Source organism: Tetrao urogallus, assembly GCF_951394365.1.
Source record: "Tetrao urogallus genome assembly, chromosome: 1".
Taxonomy (NCBI): domain Eukaryota; kingdom Metazoa; phylum Chordata; class Aves; order Galliformes; family Phasianidae; genus Tetrao; species Tetrao urogallus.
Genome location: NC_136813.1, coordinates 154,042,400 through 154,068,027, shown reverse-complemented (window position 1 = coordinate 154,068,027; position 25,628 = coordinate 154,042,400). Strand labels below are relative to the sequence as shown.

The following is a 25,628-nucleotide window of genomic DNA, read 5'->3' as shown; positions in this document are numbered from 1 at the left end:
AAACCTTATTTTTTAACTTGTTCAGGAGTTTTTTTTTTGTTTCAGTCTCTGTTGCCTTCTTCACAGCCATCACCATCAGCCTTTCAGCATGTAACTCCCCTCTCGTTACCTTCTTTCTTTTTCTCCTCATCCATTTGGCCTGTTTTTCTCCATTTTCCATTTTAAAAAATGTATTTTATCTACAGCACAAACATTTTTGCTCTCCCCCAATGCACCTTCAGGCTCTTTTTAATATATTCCCCTCTTTCCTTTCAGACTTATTTTATCTCTACTTCTTTCCTTCCCATGTATTCCACTTCTGCCTTCTACGCCTCTAATCACTGCTTCTCCTAAAAGCATGAGGTACCTTTAAGCAGCCAAATCAGATCGTAAATCATTAGAAAGGGTACAAAAAGAGGAAAGGGAACAAGATTCAGAAGAGCTATATTCCTAAACAACCCCTTCTCCCTCCTGCATTACACAACTCCACAAATGATAAAAAAGGTAAACAACAAAAAAAGACAATCTGATTTGGCTGGGATAGTTCACCTGAAGGAACAGAAGAGCAAAACTACAAGTAAAATTACAAATAAGGTAAATATATCAGTGATCAATAATCAAGTGAATGATGAACAAATGCTCCACCATAAGACTGTTCATATTGAGTGGGAATCGTGGGTTACCAGAGTCACTCTGTTACTACCAAAGCCTTTCTGCAATCTCCTGCAGAACGAAGTGGGAAAGAAGTTATCTGAACAGAACTCACTGTTCTAGATGTTGGAGGTGCCGATGGGCTTGTGAGTGATACCATCTCCTGGATTGCTAATCGGAGTTTTAGGCGATGAAGAGGATTGCTGATTCCAATTTCTCTTTGAATCTCGGTGTCAGATAAAGCAGACATGATGGCTCCACTCTTCACATTGGCACGGCAGGCGGCCACATACCAAGCTGGCATTCCCAGCCAGAGCTGTTGAGACAAAGCACACATTTGTTCCGAGCACCACTTCATTTTTCAGATGAAATTAATCACTGAGGCACCTATCAACCTGAATAAGCTTAGTAATTCACACAAATGAGTATAATTATCATAGCCTTTATTAAAATGAAATTGTTTCAAAAGCACTGAAATTGCCATGACTTCACAGGAACTCTTTATTGCTTCTATTGTAGCCAGACATTTAAAGCAAAGGAATCCTTTGGATTATTTTTTAGAGCTGTGTTTCTTCATTATCTGGGCTACTTCTTTCCTGTGCTCTCAAGCAAACTGTGGCACGAGTCAGCATCACTGGTGGTTTTATAGTCTTATCATGCACAGAAAAGAAACAAATAGGAATCATTTAAGTTATTTTTACCATTTTGTCCTAAACTGGTTTTCATTCTCTTTCCATGTTAGTCCCTATGGTATACTTATGGGGCACTTTTATCATTTGCCACTTGTATTTTCTTTATAGAAATAAGCACAGTACAGATAACCAACCTAGTGAGGGCTGTGCTTACTGCAAATCTAGGAACAAGCTGGTGTGGTAGTAACCTGACTGGAAAGACTGGTTAGAAGTTACAGTGAGATGTGAGCACAACTACATCACCATGGATTCAGAAGATAAGTAATTGCCACTTCAGGTTTCTCTACTTAGGAGACTTATTAGCCTAGGTCAGCAGCAGCCCTGTGTTTCAAAGTGGCACAGCATCCTGGTCCTTTCTTCTAAGAGGTGCTTTCCATCTCTAGCACTCTTGGAACGTACTCAGTACAAATTCTGCCATGTCTTCTGAGCTTCCTCACTGATATGACTATCAGTGTCTACACATCTTTGCTCCCAAAAGAGGTAATTCCATAGCAGTGCTACATACACATTGGAAGCTTTTGTCATGGTGTGAAATACATTATACTATAGAGAAAAAGTGTGAGAAGCACATGTAGGCAGCAAATGCCATAACCACTGAGATTCTGAGGATAGCGCAATGGAAAGCAAAGAACAACTTATCTAAGTACTTAACTCTACAGAATCACAGAATCACAGAATCACCCGGGTTGGAAGGGACCTCAAGGATCATGTAGTTCCAACCCCCCTGCCTAGCAGGGCCACCAAACATACACATTTAGATCAGGTTGCCCAGGACCCCGTCCAACCTGGCCTTGAACACGTCCAAGGACGGGGCATCCACAACCTCCCTGGGCAGCCCGTTCCAGGGCCTAACCACTCTCCTTGTAAAGAAATGTCACTCTAGGTGACATTTTGGATTTTTTTAGGACATAGTTCTTGCCACTGGCACTGGGAAGCACAGAGTGTAATGTGAGATTTCTGCTGTGCAGCAAAATAGTGAATATTCTAGTCTGAACCTGGAAAATATGATCTAATTTCAGTTTAGTTGCAATGACATAAAAAGCTTCTTGAAAATAAAAAATGAAAACAAGATTTACGTAGATTCCTGTGTGACTAGGTCTAGATGTTCCTGCTCCGGCAGGGGGATTGGACTAGATGATCTTTTGAGGTCCCTTTCAATCCCTGACATTCTGTGATTCTGTGATATACAGTTGCACTTAAACAAAGATTCATGTGGAAACTACATATAGACTTAAAATATATTTAATACTTCCATTTAATTTGACTTCCATTTAATTATTTCTTTTTCATATTTGCGCTTGAAAAGCAGAGACGTATGAACACTGGGAGTTATTCACTCTGCAGAAGTAAATTCATGTGTTTGCTGCTCATTAGGTAAACTAGTTCTTTAACAAACAGCTGTCCCTATCAGAAAATGAAGGTGGATGAGAACAGTCCCTAAAAATAGGATACATTAACAGTATAGAATTCACACATAGGCAGTGAATCCACAGTTCAAGACTGATACACTTTTCTTTAGTTAAGAAAAGTCACAGTTCTTAAAATATATCTCAGCTATGTCTGTGCTACCTACAAATGACCAGAATAAATGCTAATGCTGAGAAGTTGAGCCCTGAAAATTTTGGACATATCACAACTGCAATCACATCCACTACTTCAAATTGGCCCTTTGGCTCCTTTAATATTAATTTCAGTTTGTATTCCCAGGGTCACACATTACATTTTCCCCAGGAGAGTATGGAATGCACACAGTGTCTATCTGATGGCTGAATGCACTGATGCTCACTGAATAAATCCAACACTTCTGCCTCATATATTTTTATCATCAGGACATGGTTTGCACTGGATACTGCAACATATCCTTTTGCATGAGCTTTCCTGTGCTACTCTCATTACGTTTCCCCAGAGATTCAGAGACATCAATTTTTCTTTATAACACCTCTCTGAGGCATTGGGAAGCATCACTTTCACAGCTAAGAATCAAGGCAAAAAATACAAATTAAAAAAAATCAGAACTTAAATTGCCAGAAATATCCCCACATTTTACATCACTGTGGAGGACTTTAAGGGACAAACTGTTTTCAGTACTTGGAAATGCTTAGACCTTTGCTGTGCACCTTACCAGTAATTGTAGTATTACAGTTGTCACTGTAATAGTGAATATTTCTGACTGATACAAATTTGGCTACACAACTGTCATACTTCCCAGAAAAGTCATTTGCCAGCCAAATTAACAAATGTTCCTTGATAGCAGTTTGTTTTTCTGGAAGAAAGATATCATCCCATTTTCCAAGGTTATGTCTGAATGCTTGAACAGCCTTTCTGCGGTTTTCATTTCATCCTTTTTCATTAGGAATCTTCAAATAAAATGTGAAGTGGAAGTTTTGTAGATGTCAGCTTCTTTCATTCCTCACTCCTTACTTATTCCCTGAACATGCTTCTGTCAAAGCTTTGAAGTGAGGCTATTTTTTCTAGTTGCAGGGAAAAGTTCTGCAGATTATTTCTGATGATCAGACATGAGAATAGTTAGGAATACATGGAGACACTCGGTGCAGACAAAGACAGATGCTACAGCTTTAGCCAACAAAGAACTTGTCTCTGCACAGAGCTGGCGCCACGTAGAAGTGATTGTCTATAATGTATGAGAACATCCTGACATTCTGCCTTCATGTTCCCCCAAGGTCTGGGTAGGTGTTTTTCAAGTAGTTCTTTCACCTAAAACTAAAATTGATTTTTGTCAAAATTGGTAGAGACTTCTGCTGAAGAATTTTCTCTGGATGTATTCCAAATTCCATTCATATACACCCTCGAAATAAAGGATAGCCCTCAGCACCTCAACTGATGGTGGAGATGAAGGAAGTGCCTGTCATAAGGATTTCAATCTGCATCTCCCACATTTCAGGTGAAAGTGAATAATAAACAATTCCTTCTGTTTGGAGTGATATCTAGGTAAAGAAGTGGCCCACCAGTGTGAGAAGTGCTTACTTCCAGCCAGGCGACCACCGTAGGCCCATCCCACTGGGCAAAGGGCAAACCCTTTCTCCGAGCTTCTTCCAGAAGTTCATGTCTAAAAATGAATCAAAAGCTGTTAAATATGCAGAGCTTTGTATAAAGACAATACAGATACAACCGTGCCTCATCATTAAGGGTAACAACAGTGAAACACAATGACAGGCATAGAAAAGGCACAGAATTCACAATGAACATTATAGGTCCTTCTCTTGCTTGAACATATTCCTTATTCTATTCCTAACTTTTTTTTTTTCCTTAGTGAATGTTGATGTCCTTTGGTGCATTTTGTCACCTAACATACAAAAGTTTCTATGTGTACTGATCTGAAGCAATAAAGAATTGGGGTATTCTCTGTTCTCAAACTATAGAAGACATTGGGAAACTGGGAAAATTCTGGGATTCCTTCTGAGCCTAGTTTAGCTGTGGTCTGGTCATTACTTGAAATGTCCCCAAATGGCCAGCTTTCAGATCTTAGCTAAGACTGGATGTAATGCAGCAGAATCTGTGGATTCTTTGTGTTTGAAACACAAAACCTTATTGTACTGGCCATGTACAATTTTGTGGCCTCTGGAATACAAGAATGGAATGGAATACAATGTTCTGCATCTTAAATAAGCCATCCATGTTTAATAAAGAGTTGGTTAAATATTTTGTAGTTGCACATTATTAGTTTTTGTCTTGTTTACACGCAAAGAAAATCCCTGTGGTTTACTGAGGTACATGTTTTCATGATTATAGAATTTGCTTTCTCAATTTTATACATACGTATGGATACACTTTTACAGAACTAAACAGATACCAATCCAACTACTGCCTCTGCAGCTTCTCTGGACTGCAATGAATGTGTATAAAAACTGTGGCAGAAGTACCACTCCCAAAGCTTAAAATGCACTTCTAATACAGTAGTGTTAAATATTTTGTAAAGTATAGGTCTGTCAGCCACACTGTCAGGAAAATGTTCTATATTCAATGTGTTCAACTACTTGACCAGGCAACTAACTGAGCACCGTTGTATTAGGTAGCATGAATAAAAGTCCCTTTGTGGTGGTGGCATAGCAGAAGTGGTCCTTCTGTGAGTTGTTTCTATTTCCTGATATTTAACAACATATTCTCAGCAGTTTCCTACTGAGCAAAACACAAAAGAATGCTCTCAGCAATAAGGTGTGGTGAAAACAAAATTAGATAGGGACTATGCTAATGGAGTATTAAAATTTGCTTACATTCCCACCCAACAAGGAAATCTTGGAATTATAGCTCCAGCTTTGTCCTCTGTTATTACTACAGCCTTTGTGGTTCAGTTATCCCTCGGCAATTCTTCACTGCCTAAGCAGCCTTTCAAGTATATGTACTGCAAAATCACAGCAGATAAAAGCAATTGAATGATCTTACAAGGAATGTTGCTTTGGGGATTTTTGCACTGCTAAGGGGCTAGATTGAGAAAATTTGGCTTTAGTAAAAACATGGAACTCAAACAGCAATTTTGCAAATGCGTTTAAATCCCTCACTCTGAGCATTAATAGAAAGACAGCTGCTTTAGTTTCTATGTTGCTGCTGTGGTAATGTACAATAGTACAGATTCTTGACAGCTTTACTGAAGCTTATTTAGCTTCTCCTCCTACACATCTTTTGCAGCACAGCTCTTTAGCTGATCCGCTGCCACCTGGCTGTCCAAAGACACTGAAGAGCTACCCTTGCTTCCTACGATGGCACAGTCCTCTGTAAGATGAGAAAGACTTGCTACTTGGGCACCCAAATGTGACGTTATACCTTCAATAGCGGGAAAGTCCCATACTCCCAGGAAGACCAGCAGTGTGGGCCAATAGAGGCATATACTCATTGCTTAGTAAAGCAGAGCTGAGGTATGGCCACTATCAGCAAACAACCACATCTCAGATATCCGCAGATGGGAAATTTGGGTTCAGCTTTCCCCGAGAGATATCTTTGCAGGGTGCTTGCGATCTAGCCTGGCCATCCCTCCAACACCCCAAGGAAATGGCAGATCTCCTAGGGCCAGCAGGATTGCTAGCTGGCATAGCTGTCCTCAGGGAGAGCCAAGTCTTTGAAGCTACCCCCTCCTCATCTGTCTGGGTTCAGTATCCCAGGGCAAAACACAGACCCTACAGATCCCCACAGGAATTTGTCCTTCTCTAAAGCGAGCCCAAGCCCAGGGTGCAGCTCCTTCTCTCTGGCCTAAAGTCTCTTGGAATCACCACCATCTGAAGAACCTGATTCTAGATTTTTCCTTATCTGGGGTATTTCTCTTTACCCATCACATCTGAAAGAACTGAGCTGGCTATCACAATAAATAAATAAGATGGAAATAATGATTTTGAGGGCCACTGGCCACTTATTTGTGAGAGTCTTCTGCTCAGAGCAGGACAGCAGCAGCATATGGTCTCCAAGGAAATGAGGTTCAGGAAGAACTTGTGGCTTATTCCTTTAATTTGGTGTTAAATCCCCATGTGGCCTCAGGAACTGAGGTGCTGCAGATGGTGCCTTGTCTCTTTAAGTTCTCATGTCCATAAAAAAAGTTACCTTCCTTATACTGGAACCATAATTTAAGTATTTCTAGGGAACTTCCTGTGACTTTGCAGCATCTGAGTTGGCCTGAGGCTTGTTTTGTATGCCAAACACTACTCAATGCACCCTTCATGAGTGGGAAAGCACTTCTACTTGAGAGGCAGTCTGGCTCACTCAGCTAAAGGAAAATATAGCTGCAGTTATTGATTCTGCCTGAAGAAAATGGGAACAGAAATAAGACACTACGCTATAGCTAAAGACTACAGTATGATAAACACATAATTCAAAGGGTCTTGGCTGGTAGGAAAAAAGAGCTTTGGTTTGAAAATACATCTAGTGTAAAGCTGAAATTCTCTTCTCAGCCATGCACAGGGAATACAGTCACCATTAGGCCTGAGCCTCACTTATTTATGTGGAATACTAAAAGGATTTTTTGCAATGTTTCTTTCCCTTGAAAATAATTTCATGCTTCAAACTTGCATTTCCTTCCCTAGGATGTTTCATTTAAATGCCTCTCCAATATTAAAGATCATTTAAATTATATTTTACTCTTTTAAAAACAGTGTGCTTTGGCTATTTGTTCATATAAATCAGCAGTTCTGCATCACCTGAACCTACAATTTCTAAATCAGAACTAGGAGTTTCCATCTCTTGACTAAGAGAGATATTCTTTAGTTGTCAGTCATAGCAAATTGTCTTTGGATATGAAGTAATATAGGAAGTTCTTGGAATTCAGTTCTACCAAAATAAATTGCAAATTACATGTAGGAAAAAACATGTATTGCTTTGACCAATAGTACAAATCCTAAGAAAAATGAATCGGGTAATCTGCTTATTTTAGAACAGAATCTGAGTATTTTAGAACAGACAGAATGAAATGAAGTGCTTTCAGGTTAGTCAGTGGCTTCCTGAGCCAAAAAAAGAGAAGGTATCCAGATACGACTGTGGCAACTGTAGTGCTATTCTCCTTACAAAACCAGACAACTGATCACAGGAGGAGGACAAATAAATTACATAAGCTTGTCACTCCCCCTTCCTTTCACTACAAATACAAAGATTAGAGACAGCGAATAGCATGGTACAGTTTCTCTAATGTTGAAAATGCTTTGCAGGGGAATGTAGGGATATTCTCCTAAGGCTGACAATAAAGTACTACATCTTACAGTGTGTCCACTTTGCACTGGTAAGGAGGTAAGGAATTAAAATGTAATTATTTCCATGCACATTTAGTTTTTTGGCACCATATGAAAACAAGTTGATAAGGGAGAACTGACATTAATTAAGCATTACTAGAAATGGTATTATTTGGCAGATAAGGCTTTAAACCACTCATTTCTACTGGAATGAATTCCAAATTAATGCCATATTTTTCAATATAACATTATTATTGTTCAAGAATAAAAGCCTTTTCCACTGTGGAATTAACAGCAATATGCTACTTAAAAAAATGCATTGTTACCCCAAGTCATGTTTTGCAAAGTAAGGAAATTACATGAACATTGACTACGTAGCATTTTCCCAAAATTTGAGAGATGTTTATATTCATCTGTTTTTTGAGTGCCTCAGAATGTGGTCTGTTCTCTCTCTCTCTCTTTTTTTTTTTTTACAAGCCAGAAAAGAAAAATGCCACATTGTGTTGCAGAGTTATGTGGCAGACAAGTGGACTTGCTTTCCCAGCACTGATTTAATTCTCTCCAGAATTACTTCTTAATACTTTTATGTTGACCCATTTTCTTTAGCATCACTCTTATGCGCACCAGGAACAACTACATACCACATAATGTAGTGCATAACTGTTTTATGTCATGAGGACTATGAATGCTGCAACATCCCTCTGGACATGAAGGGCACACAGATGCAGAGAAGGGAAAAATTATAAGACCAGAATTATGTTATTCTTGATATTTTCTATTTCTCATATATTCCTCCATTACACAGGGGTAATTTTAGTTCCGTATCAGAAGCCCTTACCAACTCATCACATAAAACTCAAGGAACTTTATTAAAAATAAGACTGTTCTTCAAATAGAATTTGTGTGGGAAGTTAAGAAAATCTTGATTTAAAGCATGTCATTCAATGACATTCAATTTTCTTCATGAAGATGGAGCTTCTCACCATGAGGCAAAACAAGAAATAACAGCCTAAAATTTTGGACATGTATAATCCAAACACTCCATATATTACAGAAACTGGACCCTAACGCTGTCATGAAGAAACTTGAATATAAAAAGTATTTCAACACAGATCTTATTTTTGCAAGTAATAGCACTTACTGTGAAAGTTCTAGTAGGTTCACAAGAAGAGTCTTCAGGAATGTTATATTATGCATATTATAATGACTCAGTTAAAATGTAAGCATAAATGTGAGATAAACTGAAAACGAGGCACAGTGAAATCAAGACCAAATAACGACAGTAAAATAGAAGCAGAATTTATCTAGAAATTTTGGCCAATGGGTGATTTGGATCCCATAAAATGAACTTATAAAATGCTTTCTCAAAAAGACAAGTGGAAGAGTTTGCCTTGCAGACACTCTTATTATTGTTATTATTGCTACCATCAGTGTTATTATTATCAGAAATACTGAAATATGTAGTTTACAACCAAATACTAAACAACTGTTTTCTAGAAGATAAATGCACACAAGAATATACTGTTTGCCTGAGTAATTCTATAAGTTCAAGGTAAGATGAAACACATCTGTCTCTCATTTGTACAGCATTGCCAAAGTTAATCTACTCGCATTCAAGAACACCAAAATTTAGGACAGAAGATTTCTAATGAATTGAAATGAAGATTTAAGTTTTATCTTTTGTACTGCCTTTTCCTAAATATTTGTAAGAGACCAGAATCATGAGGGTAGTGTCATCAGATGACAAAATAAGCTGGTTGAGATTAGCTGCACTTATATAAATTAATAATTGCACTTATATAAATTAATAATTGCCTTAAATGTCTAAGGCAAATAAGTTTTTTATCTGCATTTTTCCTGCAGGCTATAAATATTTTTAAACAATGAAGTAGGGGAAAAAAATAAATAAAAGACTCAGACATGATATTGCTGTATAATACCAATTTAATTTAATCTGAAAGGATGCATCTGACTTCTAAAGACTACAGTAGTTAAACACTGAGTAAAATTTGGATGCAACTTTGGCTATCAGGGAACCTGACTTTTAAATCATTTGAACTCGTTTCTCATTCTTCCTCCTTTTTGATATTGCACATAATAGGAGGGCAAAATGATGGGCAAAATTCAATTTCCATCTTTACAAAAGTTTTTGTAAAGTAAACTTTTAAGAAGTTTTCAGCCAAGAATGACTGAGAGATGAAAACAGGCCTGAATCAAGAAGCAACTAACAAATAGAAGGTTTTAAATTTATAAAATGAAGAAATTCAATTTTAAGTTTAGCGCAATACAATACAGATTAGGAAAGTAGATTTAACTCTTACTGTTCCATGCATGTGTACATAATAAGTCTTTGCAAGCTAAGGGGGGACATTCTTTAACTGAAGGCATACATTAAGCTAAGGGATACATATCTAGGAATGCTTAATTTATGCCCTGAAAATTAGACCTACAGAGAGTGACTATGAAAAAAATAAAACACTTGTGAAATAAACAGACTTGCACAATGTATAACCTTGCAAACTTATATGTGCTCTAAATTAGAGATGCCTGGAATTCCCAGGTTGATTAAATCTTACCAAGTCTAATTTTACAAAGCCATTTCATAATCATACATTCTAAGTTAATGTGGTAAACCCTGCTCCCTTCAAGCTTTTCTGTCTTTCCAGCCTTCAGGAAGTGAGAGCTGAAACACTGTTTGAATGCAAGAAATTTTCTCCCTAAGCTCTGCAAGTAATTCAAGAAGAAATAACATTTGTATGGTAGATGAAAGAGGAGTTAGAAATTTTAAACTTGATATAAGGGTAACAATTAAAAAAAAAAAAAAAAAAAAAACCCTTAAAAAAAAACTGGTGAAAAAGAAAGTAAAGGCATATGCAAAATGAAATATTACTGTACTGCTATATAGCATGAGGGCTTAAAAAGGAAAAAAGAATGTTTTCTGGATTACTTAAGTGTTTGGGAGTTTGAGTCCTCCGGGATTTAGTGTAGCAAAATATATATGAATAAATGTCTTTAGTATTTTGGGCCATTTCTGTTGTGATTTTTCCACTGACTTAAACTTTAAAATGTCTTTATAATTCTGGGCTTGAGACTGCCCAAAATGTGTTTAAGAACTTCTACAGCAGTTACTTACAAATAGTTTCTTCATTATGTTCAGCCTTGCAGGAACAAGTCCTAAATTTCTGTGTGCTTTCAATACTTTGAAAAGTTTCATTTGGGTCATTTTTCTGCATGATATTGTTATACAGGAGTAACAGAAGAAAAATAAAAATTAAAAAAAAGGAAAAAGAAAACAGAAGAGAAAAAGAAGAAATAAGAACAAAATATAGAATACAAACATGGTGCTGAAAATGAATATGTTCAGCAGCCATGGTGTTTTAACTTACCCAGATATGCTTTTCATGAGATGAAGAGAGATGAATGGAAAAAAAAAAGTACATAAATGTTAATGAATATACAGTAGTTCATAAAGAAACCATATGATAGATAAAATAATAGCAGCATTACAATTACCAAAATCTTTCTAAATGGTCTCTGAATATTTAAAAAAATTATGTGTTCTTTTGAAGAACAGACGCATTTTTCAAAATGAGATTTTTATTAAACTGATGTTGGTTATTTATTAGGTATCAACTCAGCAAAGTGCATCTACAAAACATATTTGTACCAAAGATCTGTAAATATGGTTAATGTGGAGTAGATTTTTAACTTAAAGTTTGCTGCTCTGTTTGGAATAATTTCATTCTGGTTTGAGTGTTTTTCCTTCTAGGTAACCTATTTTTGCCAATATAATTGATAACAGTACCTGTATGAGAAACCAGGATGCATCAATAATAAAATTTCTTCAACATCCTCTAATTGCCATCGTAAAAAGAAAATTATATGCCTGAATGAAATCCAGATATCTCGGAATTAAATTATATTTCTATTAACTCTTGATTTACAGAGATATAAAAGGGTTTGGTAGGTACAGCTATAGAAGAAAACTTTGAAGTGAAATGCCTGTGCTCTGATTAATTACAAAGATGTTGTATTCATTTCAGTAAGTTTAGCAGCGAGCTGGTTCCAAGATCTTGAATTTTGTTTCTGTGTTTGTGTGTGAGAAGCAGAACAGCTGTGAGAGAGAAGAAGAAATACAAGACAGAAAAGTAAATGAAAACAAATGACAAAGTCATACAAAGATAGTTTAAGAAAGGAAAATTAAGAAATGGGAGGACAGTGAAGGTATGGAATACAAATAAAGGACTAGAAAACTAGTCAAGCAATTACCAGGTGTGTTGGAGGGACCATTAAGATTGAATATGCATCCTCATGATTTTGAGGGCAAAATTCCATCATCTTTATTTTCTACTGAGAAAGAAGTACTGGCTGACTTGAACTCTTTTGCCTTTCATTTTGGACCTTCCAAAGTCTATCAAACTGTATCCTACATCTTCCTCTGAATACTCCTTTGGATATGGATAGAGAGTAATAAAAAAGATTGATCAGAATGTGATCAATTTGTTGGCAGCTTCGGTCAGTTGGAAGTTTTCAGCTGCCTTAGTGTAAGTTAAGGGACCTGCAGACTGTCTTCCCTTTTACATCAGAGGATCAAGGATCATCTTCTTGTTTCCTGAGCATATTGTCCATAGAAAAATAAAATGCTAGAGAAAGAAATGGATCTTTAAATTTGAACTCAGTTTTTCATAAGTCAACAACTTCACTACCATTTTATTGAACAAAGATAACAATTTCCCTCAGATGTATACTAAAGACATGTAGGTATTTTTTTCTGCTGCTGTGTTTAGTAGATTCTTCCCTTAAACAGTTAATTGGAACTGATATTTGCATCTGCAGGAGATCAGCTGCATGTTTGCAAGTAGATGTTTATATTTGTCAAGAAGTCTCAAATTGCAGTTAATACACCTGTGTTGATAAGGCAGGGAATTGGGCTTTGTCAGATTTTGCTTGAATAGAAAATGTAAATAGTTGAAATAAGTTGTATGGAGAAAAGAATAAAAAACTCTTGACAAAGCATAAAAATATTATTTTAAAAATTCAGTTTCCTTTTAAAATGAGTTCAATATAGATATTATTTATGATGTTATTTCAGACACAATGCATTGTTTCAGTTTCTTCATCTTTATAGTAATAAGAGTAAGATTTAACAATCCTCTATGCTCGTAACGCTACAATAGGAAGGAATTCCCCAAATACAGTACCTAATTTAATAGAAAGATACAGTTTTAATGTTGTGAAAGCTTTCACTGGCTATTGCAAAGAATTTTTCATTCAAGTAAGGAGTGAAAATATATTTGGCAAAAAAAAAAAAAATTAAAAAAATCATATTTACGTATATCTGAAGGACTGGAACCCAATCCAGCCATGGCAAAATCATGGTAGCTACAGCATACAATCAATGATTTCATCAGAATGCTGAAAATCTGTCCTTCCTCTACTGGAATGGGAAAACAGAAAATAACAGGTACTGAACAGAGTATTGTTTGCTAGAAAGGGAGAAAGTACTAAAGAGTCATCTGAAAGCCAACTATATCAGGTAATTTCTGGTTGATGAGGAGGGAAGAAAGAAATTTAATGCTAAGTTTGAATTTTTTTAAAGATGCTGTAAGCAAAAATAGGGAAAAAAATGGCATTAACCTAAATATATCCTTAAGAGTTACCGATGGAAAATAAATCATGTACGTTTAGGACATAATAGTATTTAATAAGCATTAAGTATTCAGGAACATTAGATGGATGGCACAGAAAAAGACCTTAATTAATTCAATTGGATTCATTTTTTTGAAATGTGTGCAATTAAGAAAGTCATTGGAAACAGCCATTTGTATAATGCAGAGGACAGATATTACTTGTATTAAAAAATACATCATATCAAGTTCTAATTTCAATTGCACATATTAGACCTAATTAAAGTGGCACTGTGTGGATTAAAAAGAATAATAAGGGATGACTACAGTGTTTCAAACTTGTATTTCATTAAAAGGCCCACCTTCACATATTTTCAAGTAGCTTACTGATGGGTTCAATTTTCCATAGGCAAATCTAAGCCCCAATATTCTATTTTATTTTATATGTTTATCAATTTTATTGCGTGTGTATTCAGCATTTAAAAAGAAAACATTTAAAAATGAAAAACATCATGAGGACTTTAGCATTATTAGGAATTTATACAGTTTATCAAGTGAGTTTATCAGAATTTATCAGCCCTGATTCTAGTTAGAAGGAAACTGATGCTCTTCCATTAATACAGAATATACTGGTGCTTGATATATTCATTACTGTAGTCAGTTGAGACTTATCTGCATTGCAGCTCTTTCAGGTCAATTAGAAGGCCATGCATACAACAGATTTTATTTTACACAGTAACTGTATGTATAAGAATTACTGAGGTCTTGATTGAACAGAGGTTTGTTCATAAATATATGTATGCATGTGTTCTGGCATATCTAGGCTTTTCCGCAGTCTGATAGAAGTTAGGAACTTGCATCTTGCAAACACAACCTGTACCTGTGGAATAAATTTCCCCAAATTAGGTTCATAGGAAATTTTTCTTTTTTGTTTTGATTTTCCTTGGAAGATATAAATCTTACATCTTAAGCTTGTCTTGGAGATGTGGAATTAAAGGATTTATGTTATTATGCTGATAAAAGAAATAAAAAGAAAACTAAGAGATTCTTATCCAATCAAACAAATACTGGTAGAAAAATGAAAGTTGAACGCTCTGCTCTTGATTCATTCTAACAGGGCCAGATGGCATGGTCATGTCATGACACAGTGAGTGAATTCACTGCAGCTACAAAGTAAGTAATGATTGTTGCACTAACATTTATATAAATACATTTGGAGATTTGGCTGCTTTTGAGCCAGAATCCTGTCAGAATGACCCAGTTAATAGCTAGCTGACTTGCACGTAAATTTTCTTCACGAACATAATTTATATATAGCATTTAGGATAAATGGGAAAGTGATGGCATAGACAAATTTCTAACTGTTCTAGCAGCACGCACAAGGTCAAATCTATTTGGCAATCTAGGACTATGTAGCATCTGAATCTCTTTCAAACCTTGCCTTATGCTGGCCCTTTGCAAAGGATGAAATAAACATAGCCTTCCTTCAATGCTGAGAGCCAGGTTGGCTATAAGTACAAGCTTAAAAGTAACATTTTCAAAAATGTAATAATCGTTTTGAATTTGATGATGTAATGATTTCCAGGCAAACCTGTATCTAAGCACTGATGCCTTTTATTTTCAGGTCAGGTGGTTTCATTGTTTTAAATTTTAAAACATTCATTTCCAAGCTTCCTAGTTTTTCATTTCTAAGAAACATTGTACTGTGGAGTATATGTGAAACCAGCAATAAAAGCCTAATAACACATGCGTTTTTGAAATATGAGAAGATACACTGCATATTGTTGCAGATCAAATCAAACACTTGAAAAGGATTTGAACTACTGGCACTTCGTAATTTGAAAGGCAAAGCAGAACCCATTCAAACTTCTGTGCTACCTAAGACAAAGTTTAGTAATAGCTAGATCTATGATGTATTTCAGGTCTGAGAGTAAACATTTATGGATGACTGAAGCATCCTAACCTCTTCTTTTCAGATTACTTGAGGAATATGATGAGGTTATATTTTTAAAAAAATCTATACAGCTTCCTTAGTTTGTCCTTGATGCTTTAGGAAGAAAAACTTGTTACAGATACATTTACTGTAATACGCAAATGTTGATTCAAAAGAGATTTTTGTTTGACATCTTTAAATTTAGCATATCACTGAAGCAAACCGATGATTACATTTTAATGAAGTAGTCAATTGAAACTGAAAGAAATGTAACATCTTAATAACATCTTCTAAGGAAGAAACAAGAAAACTTTAAAATTTAGGTTAATTACATCATTATTACTGGAGAGGGTTTGGTTTCTGGAGATATCATATGATTTCAGGAAACTCTCTCAAGTGAAATGTATTAATCAAGAATCTAAGTGATGCGTACGAATCCTGCTAAAATAGCATTAACACACTACAGTGTTTGTAACTCCATGAAGCCAGTGCAGGGTCAGTGCATGTGCTTGCTGTTCCAGGAGCAGGTCATCAGGATACCTGGGGGCCATTAGCACCTACAGGCTGCAGCAGATTATGGAGTGAAACAACATGCATCCTCATCCTTAAATAAGGGGGCATACTTACTGAATTAATGATAGAGTTGAATACATTCAGAAATGCAGAATTACAGGTTTAGCATTTTAAGGCATTTTTTCACTTAGGAGGTTATTTCAAACAAAATAAATACATTTTAACAGGAACTGCATCTATCTAATTTTTAACTCATTAACTCAAACCTAACTTCAAAATCTGGTAAATTAAACCTTACATGAGCTTTATGAAGCTACTAAGTCCTTTGAGGTGTTCTAGTTGCAGTGATGAGTCCTAACTTTGGTTTCACATCAAGGGCAGAATCCTAGATTTCCTGCATCTATGGGTTCTACCACTGAAGTGAAAGAGAAGTTGATTGAGCTGATAACACAAATGAAAACCATTTCACACGAGTTCTGTGTGTAAGGGAGAAATACAAGTTCAACACTGAGGTATTATTCCTGTTTCCTAGAAAAGGCTCTTGGACCACTGAATTTGTTTCCTAAGTAACAAAGCTAGCATGAGTAAAGATCTTCCAGACCTGTAAATAAGTATGATGAAAAACTTCCTTACTTTTAACTATTCTTCTGGTAGGCCTGATTCCTTTGGGACTCTATATCCTAATCTAAATTAGCCAAAGAAATTCTTAAAGACAAGGTGCTCTGCTATTTCTGTTCCAGCCTCTGGAATTTGTAGAGTCTGTTTAGCAGTAAGAAGGAATCAAACACTCAAATTTAAATCTTACTGCTATCGTAAGACTGAAAATTGTTCTCACCCTCCTCTTATTTTTACAAAGGCATCGTATACATAAGCGTCATCTTTAATGTTACTTTCTCATTTGCATTACCCAAATCAGTAATATTACAGCTGTTGTATGTAATTGAAAGCTACTTCCAAGGGTACTTATGCATCATTAAGTATTGGCAAAATTGAATCTGACCAACTGAGACAAACTTGTCGTTCAGTTGACTTTTTGGAGAGACTCAACCGAATACTTTCCAAGGTAAGACATGCAAATACATTCTTTACTATGAAATGTTTGTTCCCTTCTACCCTGTTGATAATTAGCACTCAGTGGCAATTACAATTCAGCAGAATCCCACATATCTCTCTCACACAAATATTACATTTTCCCCATACTAAAGTACTTCTATAGCTGTTATATAATGTTAACATTTCTGTGATAGTAAATTAAGAGGAATCTTAAAAGTAGTCATAGTGAAGTGGGAAGCTATGAATATGGATAAATCTAAAGTGGTGAAAAAAAAATATCTTAATGATACAGGTAAATAGCATATACTACAGTATACAATTCAGACCAGATGATCTGTCACAGTCAAGTGATGGTCAGAAAGGAAAGATTCCTTTCCTTCCAGCAGAGAATATTTTGTTTACACTTAATCCATAAAGAGCCAAGGACAGAAGACAGATAAAAGGAAAAACAAAAGGAAAGATTTGAAAAGAAGATGGCATGGGGAAGTCTCGTTATGTGAGATTAGACAGAAGTCTAATAACTGGTTATTTAAACACCTACATTTTCTAGACCAAAAACTTGGTAGGCACTATCATGTATGAAGTACTGTCAAGTATGTGTCAAGTGTTAGGCTGTCTTAAGCAGTTTAAATAACTATAACATATGACAAAGTGAAGACATTTGTCCTTTCAAAATGAACACATTTGTCCCTTTCTTTTTGTGCTATCTTCATTCTCCAGAGCTTGAATATAAATAGGGGTTGCAAAAAAAACAATAGACAGCTGAATAGTCATTGGAATGCTTTCTAAAGTTTAATAAAGATGTGTAGTAATATACCCTATACTTCCATATATTTCTTAATAAATAGTGATTGATAATAGATTTACAACCAAAAAAACCCCTATGAATATTCTGAGTATCTTAGTTGAATTGAAAATGACTCTTCTCTGCCAGCTAGCACAATAAATGCTCTTTAATTGCTAAACTGAGACTGATTTAAACTGAACACTTAGATTTGTATGTTACATAGATATGTGCTTTTAAACAAACTTGATACAAAAGTCGTTGTTATAAATATTCTACATTTAAGTTTAAACAATAAGTGAAATACATCCTTGGATTGTAACTTATCTTGAAACTGCAAAGGAGCATTAAAAGACTGAAAGAGACCAGAAAACACCATGTTTTAAGAATCAGGCTTTCAGAATCCAAATAATAGCACTAAATTAGTAATTACGGATAAAACATAAACCTGTTTACTAAATGAATTTTCAACCTCATTTTTAAATATAATCTTTTTTTTCTCAGACACCCTCTAATTACACTGGAACTGTGATGCTGCCAAGATGTATCATTTGTGTTTAAAACTTTATTTTAATAGTTCTCCTTAGTTCCTGGCAGCTGCCATCAACCAATGTACTGGTGTTACAAGTAGATGAACCAGAGACGGTTAAATTATTACATGATTTAGGCGAACAACCAGCGAGGTTGCCATTTGCTGACAGGAAAAAAAAGAATTTGAAACTGCTAGGGCTTGTGGGGCGCCTTTGACTTCAATGTTCAATGCTTGTTCAATGGATAATGTGAACAATTTTTCACTGTTCAGAAAAAATCATGTAGTAAGTCACTATAATGTTTTTTTCACTGCCTTCCTATTTTGCTCAGAACTATTGTTACCAAAAGGCTCAAAACTAATTACAATGGGAAACAGAAAGCGTCTTTTAGTGTTTTACAAATGAAACAATGTAGTGCAATTGAAAACTATTTTTTCCTATTTTTCCTGTATTTCATACGCAGCTTTAAAAACATTTACTGTAGAAAAAAATACAGTAAGTCAAAAACTGCCATAGTAGATGGTGATGTCTTTTGGTACACATCTGCATAAAATCAACACAAAAATTGACATTTGATTCAAGCACGAGACAATAAAAGTGACATGAACACAGTACTCACTTCTTCTTTAGCCTTCGGTCTTTTTCTGCTTGGGTTCCAAGTTTGCCTAATCCCAGAGACTCTTGTGCCGCCGCTTCTGTTTCAATATAACCTCCTGTGTTGAAAGAGGGAAAAGAAATACATATTTTCCCATAGCTCTTTCCCAGTGGCTCCCTCAACTCTTCAATCCCCGTTCCATCCTCCTTCAAAGTCATCTATGACATCTGGAGTAGTGGAGAACTGCTTCTGGCAGGTGTTTATTTTTAGTACATGAAAAGAAGTAGAAAGAAAAATTGTTTCCTCCTCCTTGTGTTCAGCAGAAATGTTTGAGAAAGGCACCCTGATCTCTTTTGCCTGTTTTTCTCTGCCTCCTTAAGGCTCAGCCTCATGGCCATAATTGAGCAATGCCATCACTATTTATTAATCTTAATGGGGAAATGTGCTGATGAAACAATGACAGATTATCCCAGACTGCAAAGTATTCTCAGCACAATGGATTTTATCGCACAACAAACACATCTGGGCCTGTGAATGACCTATGGCACATTGCAGTGGATGGGGTCATTGTGCTTGTCTGTACCTCAGGCATGTAGATGGCCGTGATAAATGCTCCTAACCAGCTGAATACATCATACAGACCACCTTGCTGGGATGGGGCTAAATTTCCCTTTATTTATTATTTGCCTTAAGGACTAAAATATTTAAAACATAAAATGGGAAGAACACGTGAATGTCTGGAGTGCTATTCCCCGAAAGAGAGAAGATTGGATCAAGTTAAAATCAAACAAATTAAGAAAATGAAATAAGACACTCCCATCCTCTGTAACGTTCCTTTCTCCTTCTTCAGTAAATTAAAGATGTCTGGAAGAAATTACTAACATGGAATCTTGATGCTAAGAAAGATACCCTAAGGCATGAAATTTGCCTTTGAACAATGACACAGATGGTTTAACAGAGATGATAAAGATAGCATATTATGAAAATAATTATGAAAAAAATAGGAGTTTAGCAGTGGGAAACTAAGTTTTGAAGGTAACGTTGAGCAAGGTAATATGTTGAGTGATAGCTTGGATTTGAAAAAGCTAGTGATAAAACTGGAGGATCCGGTGTTGCTTCTTTAATGTGAATAACTTTTAAGCTTTTAAGCTAAAGAATAGATGACACAAAAATTTCATATAATTGCAAATCTTCATTAATAGCTAATATTATAATTTCATGAGCTAGTGTTGGGAATTATAAATAGGCTTTGGCCAATTATACATATGTCTTATTAATCATTTTGTGTATTATTATGAAATTAATCTATTGCCAGATTACACTGCTCCTTAGACAATCTTTCAAGGTGTTATTTTGTTTTTATTCATACTGAAAATAATTGGAGGGAAGACCAACGAATTTATTACATCTTTGTTGTCTGTATTCCCAAATTACTGTGAAATCATAGATTATTATACCTAATCCATCAGTATCAATACAATTGTTTTTATGGAATGTAAATGTGAATTAAGAATTAATTTAGCCACAGTCTAAAGTTACAAAATCAGGCAGATGGTGACATGCAGGAGTATTTGGGAGATCTAATTAATGGGATTCTGAAATAAGCTGTGAAGATGATTGAATAAATTAATTTTATTCTTCCCACACTAAGGAAAAAAGAAAGGAGTTTAAATTAAGATTAGAAATTAGCCGGTTTTCTTTACAAGAACACAAGAGAAAGAGGAGAAAAGTTGGGATGTAAATAGAGAACAATTAATCCTTTGATTTTACTCTGATACTTTGATCCCAATATTACCTAACTTTATGCTGTAGTATTTCAGTGACGGTTTCGTTAGTGGTGATGATAATATATATTAATAATATTAATAAGAATGAATGTGTTTTGTTATTGGTGGTGGTGGGTTTTGTGGGTGGTTTTGTTTTTTTTTTTTTTTTTTTTAATTTGGGCCTATGTATTACTCCACCACTTACAATTACTGGAGACCTTTAAATTTTTTTACAGGTGTTATGTGGACACCACGGCAGTAAAAAATCAGTGTTTCACAAAACTGTGCTCAGACATCTTCATGTCTAGGAAATTTTACTGACACATCTATACCAAATTTATGTTTGTGTTGACATGTGTATGCAATTACCTGTTCGGGTATGCAGACTATGAGACTGTGCTAAAGGCTTCACTTTCCATTGCTTTTGCTACCTATAGCTAGCTAAATAAAATTATGCCATGACTGTTTTGATGTTTCTTTTTTTTTTTTTTTTTCTTTTGCATATGGTATGGACACGTCCTGTGGAACATTTCAGAAGAAAAATTTTCCCAGACATGAATTAGACAAAGATCTTGGAGAAGGTGAAAAGAAATACAAGGAAAATAAAGCATTGCCATAGGCAGCATAGCTAACTGCAAGAGTATGGTGAGGACATCAGTGACAGGTACTAGTAGACATCTACTGGTGTGCTGCAACAAGAAAGGCAAATGCACTTTCTTGCAAAGACCTTTTATAGTAGTTATACCCCTCAGAGTGGGATTATACTTAGTACTCTCTTACCTCTTTTTTATTTTGATTATTTGAGAACACACTGTTAGCATTTTTACTGTAATTTAATAGAGTATTGAAGCACTAGGTTCAGTGAAGAGAATGACTTGTAATTTGTGTTAGAAGTCTTCTTTCATTTATGTGTTAAAGTCACAGCAAACTCCTGACATATAATTTCTGATAGCAACGGAGTCTCTAATGACAAGGTTCCATCAGAGTAAATGGAAAAAAAAAAAGCAAACTGGAAAGCGGAGAAGAACGTATTAAAAAAGGAAAAATGATTGTGAAGTGGTGACCACGGCTTGGTACCACTAATTCCTTACTGAGCTGTCCAAGTCGAGCCTTCTCTTTTTTACCAAACAAGCGTCCTATCGAGGACTTGATTCCTTTCTTCTTTGGAGCTTTGTGCAGGGAGTCCTGACTGCTACTGACACTGCCAAGACCAATACTTTCTGGCTCCAATGAAGCAGGTAAACTACTATAAATGACAACAAAGACATAGAACAGATAACATATTAACATTTTTTACTTTCTTCTTGTGGCTGTGCAAATAAATGAATTCGTTATAAGTTAGTAATAAACTTCCCACAACTGAAACAATTAATCCCATCTTGCTCCTTAATTGATTTAGCATTATGTAAAGCAATACAGGGCCAGAAATAAATAATAATATTTGTTTGCTAAGAACAATTGATATAAATACAGGAATCAGCCTGATATTTGTCTTTCTAGGAAATGCAGGATCCCTACTTCTGGTACTTCTGGTAGGGATCAAAACTATATCTTAAAACAGAATTTGTCAATTTTAGCACTGACAAATACTTTCATCTTCACAAAGGAGACCAAGGTAAAAGTTTATTCTTTATGGCAGGGGAAGCAATTGCCAACAAGAAATATGAGGAAATCAGGCCATTTTATAGCACACAAAAGTTCAGTTCTGACTCACATTATGGAAATATTACCTTCTGGCATCATTGTGGTATGAAGAAGGAAGGGTATGAGTCATTCTGATAGCTCTGGGTGTTGGAGGGGGAGAAGTTTCACATTTGATCGTGGCTTTATCTTCACGTCCATCTTCTTCTACTACTGCAATCTGGGGGAGATACACCATTTAGACCTGAACAGCTTTTCATCAGCTTTTCAGCATATGCTTCAGAAATCTGCCAGTTGAACTGAAGCATTTATGGATTTAAAGGAGGTTTAAAAAAAAATAATAATAAGGCTTCTTATTTCTTAAAAAGACTATTGGGAAAAAAAAAACCAAGATTGACTAAACATGGTAGCTTACAGTATATATATGAAAGAACAAAGACTATATTTGCAGAAGAAATTCATTTCTTTTATGACAAACAGGTTGATCCAGTAAAGGTCTAAGCATGAAAATAACTTTATTCATGAGCAATTTTTTTGCATTAAACAGGATTATTCATGAAACAAAATTCTCAGCTAAGGTGGAAGGTAAATACAGACATAAACAAGATCAATCCCTCTGAAACATGATAACAGATTGGTCAGAGTACTTGAAAATAAGCATGGAAGAAAAGGTTTTGTCACAACGTATAATAATTTAAATTGAAGATTGTCTCTACTCTTGGAAAGATAAAGCCCACATTCAGTGACAATTCTGCAAATAACTTCATACCGCTCCAAAGATTTCAAGCAGTCTGACTGATTTCTCCTAAAAATGGCCAAAATACATCTGAAGGTAATTCTCATGCCCACTTGTTTTTCTTGTTTTCTTGTTTTTCACTGTGTTTCTTTTAAGTGTGTGCTGGGGAGGCTACTCCAAAGTATCACTTGTGAGCCTTGATTCTTGGAATAGTAGGGACTACTACAAGCCTCTTTAGGTAAATTTAGAATTATTATGTTTGGGGACTGGGTGACAAGGAGTGAAGGGGGTGAAATGGGTGGGAAGGAACCTAGTGATTTAAACAGCAGAGGAATATGGTGAATGCACTTTCCTGACTTAAAAAAAAGCTAGTCTTACCTTTCTCCGATGTTTCCTTAGATCGCTTGGCTTAAATCGGTAACAAAACAAGCAACAACAACAAAAAAGAATGATTAATATATCTTATCTGAGCATAACAATGCCACACACTCTTTCTTCTGACATCCAAAATTTAATACTACCCATATACTGAACATAAAAGTAAACATGGTGGTACAATGCTTCACAAATATGCTGTCTCTGAAAGCAGTTACTTTTTCTAATGGTACAATTCCCTTCATTTTTATAAACTTAGAATAGAATAGGACATTCCAAATTTATGACAGCACTTTATAAAATTTTTTCATATAAAATCTTTCAGTAAGCATGTCCCCTAAGACAGATATATTTGTAGTTTTATGAAATATTGCAAACAAATCAGTGTTTCACCAAGTATAAACATAAAATATCATCAGCTAATAGCACATCTGAAAAAGGGTCATTTCTCTCCTCTTACCGTGTCTTACCGAGTCAGTGAATGCAAATTCATCCATCTCTTGTACTTCAATATTATTTGGCAGTAGGCAGTTGCTAGAATGTGCCATGTTTAACTTTTTTTCCTTTTTTTTTTTTTCTCCACTCATTCAGAGCTAAAGATATTGCAGAATGTATTCACTGTGTCAACCTGGGCTGCAGAAACTCCAGGGATACTGCTCCTCCAGCTAACCCCTACAGGACCATTTGGTAACTTGGGCTCTAGAGATGAGACTTCTACATAACTCTTTCCAACTCAGTGTTCTCAGAGGATGTCTGATAGTATATTGTGTCTGTCCCCAGCCAGGAAGGATAAGGAGATATTTCACATTCAACTTCTGCTAAAGCAACTCAGGGGGAGTATCTTGAAAAGATCAAAGTAATGTGCTAGAGAGGGTGAGTGAAGTGAGGCTGTGGGGCACTACTTCTGTGGCTCCTGATACATTAAGAATTTGGCTGAAACTCACAGACATATCCATCTGAGCTTTAGCACAGCTGCATCTGGATGCCAAAGATGAGCCATGCATACAGTAAAAGATGATGCTAGAAATATCACACCCCAAATTAGCATCACAGAGTCTCTTACCAGCGTCATAACCCCCATTCTATCCATCTCCCTGGCAGGACTGCGAGGGGTGAGTTTAGGAGTTGAGTGTCCGCTGGGAGGGGAAGAGCTTGCAAGTGATGATGCTGTCACTGAGCCAGTAATGGATGTACCTTGATGGACTCTGGCTAGATTTAAGCCTTCCAGACTCACGCTAGCCACTCTGTTCTCTATCTCTTCAGCACGCAGTTCTGTTGACTCTTTTTCTTCTTGGATTAACCTTATAAAATTAAAGGACATGGCTGGATTTAGGACAACATTAATACTCTGAAAGTATTTGTGGATTCTGAAAGCAAAATTTTCTTCCTTGGTACTTATCATTTTGCACACAGACACACACTGGCACAAAATAAATACTTACGCGGAGGTTACTTATGCCCATTGGTAACAGTATTTTCAATTTCTCATTGCAATTTCTACCTTTGTCTCTGCATGCACAAAAACTGAATGTAAAAAAATCTTTCTTTTCAAAACGAAAAGAAAGCAAATATGAGTTTCACAGGTCAACTCCAAAATAATCATGTTTTAGGTATTTTTAATCACCAGAATTATAAAATCCTTTCTCCTATTCTTCCAACCTCAAAACCTGTTTGAAGAATCTGCCCAACAACAAGAATTTATGTATGATATTTCAGGAAAATTGGTTTCTTTGCATGGGAGAAAGAGAGGGAGAGTGAACAATTCAATTTACCATAGGAAAATAATTCCAATCTTAAGTTGAATTCAGCTGACTTTATTTTGCTAAACCATAAAGAAAAATTTAAGGTCAAACGGTCTCAAAGGTCCCCTTTGAGAAGGGAATTGCTAAGATAATCTATATTAGTAAAGCAAGGGAACATGCAGGACAATTTGTCTGTTTCATCCCTACAAATTGATGAAAAGATGACAGCTGTTTGTAAAGCATTAAGTTTTTAAGTGAATTTCATTGGAAGAGCTCTCACTGGAAATGAATATTAGTTTCTTGAACATGCATAGCTTCAATAGAAGGTTTCAACTGGGTTATTTTG

The 25,628-nt window shown here is 35.7% G+C and overlaps 1 protein-coding gene across 4 annotated transcripts in view; it reads right to left on the bottom strand.

Annotated features, from left to right (window-relative positions):
• The window catches only part of PPFIA2 (PTPRF interacting protein alpha 2), a gene marked incomplete at both ends in the record, with an annotated part of 269,483 nt that overhangs the window by 9,877 nt on the left and 233,978 nt on the right, over nt 1-25,628 (bottom strand). For all 4 annotated transcript variants that reach the window (XM_079537790.1, XM_079537791.1, XM_079537792.1 and 1 more), the window contains 7 exons: nt 746-946; nt 4,308-4,389; nt 19,047-19,140; nt 21,880-22,034; nt 22,519-22,649; nt 23,544-23,573; nt 24,604-24,841. In XM_079537790.1, coding sequence (XP_079393916.1) covers nt 746-946; nt 4,308-4,389; nt 19,047-19,140; nt 21,880-22,034; nt 22,519-22,649; nt 23,544-23,573; nt 24,604-24,841 — 931 coding nt within the window. The remainder of the gene's footprint in view (nt 1-745; nt 947-4,307; nt 4,390-19,046; nt 19,141-21,879; nt 22,035-22,518; nt 22,650-23,543; nt 23,574-24,603; nt 24,842-25,628) is intronic.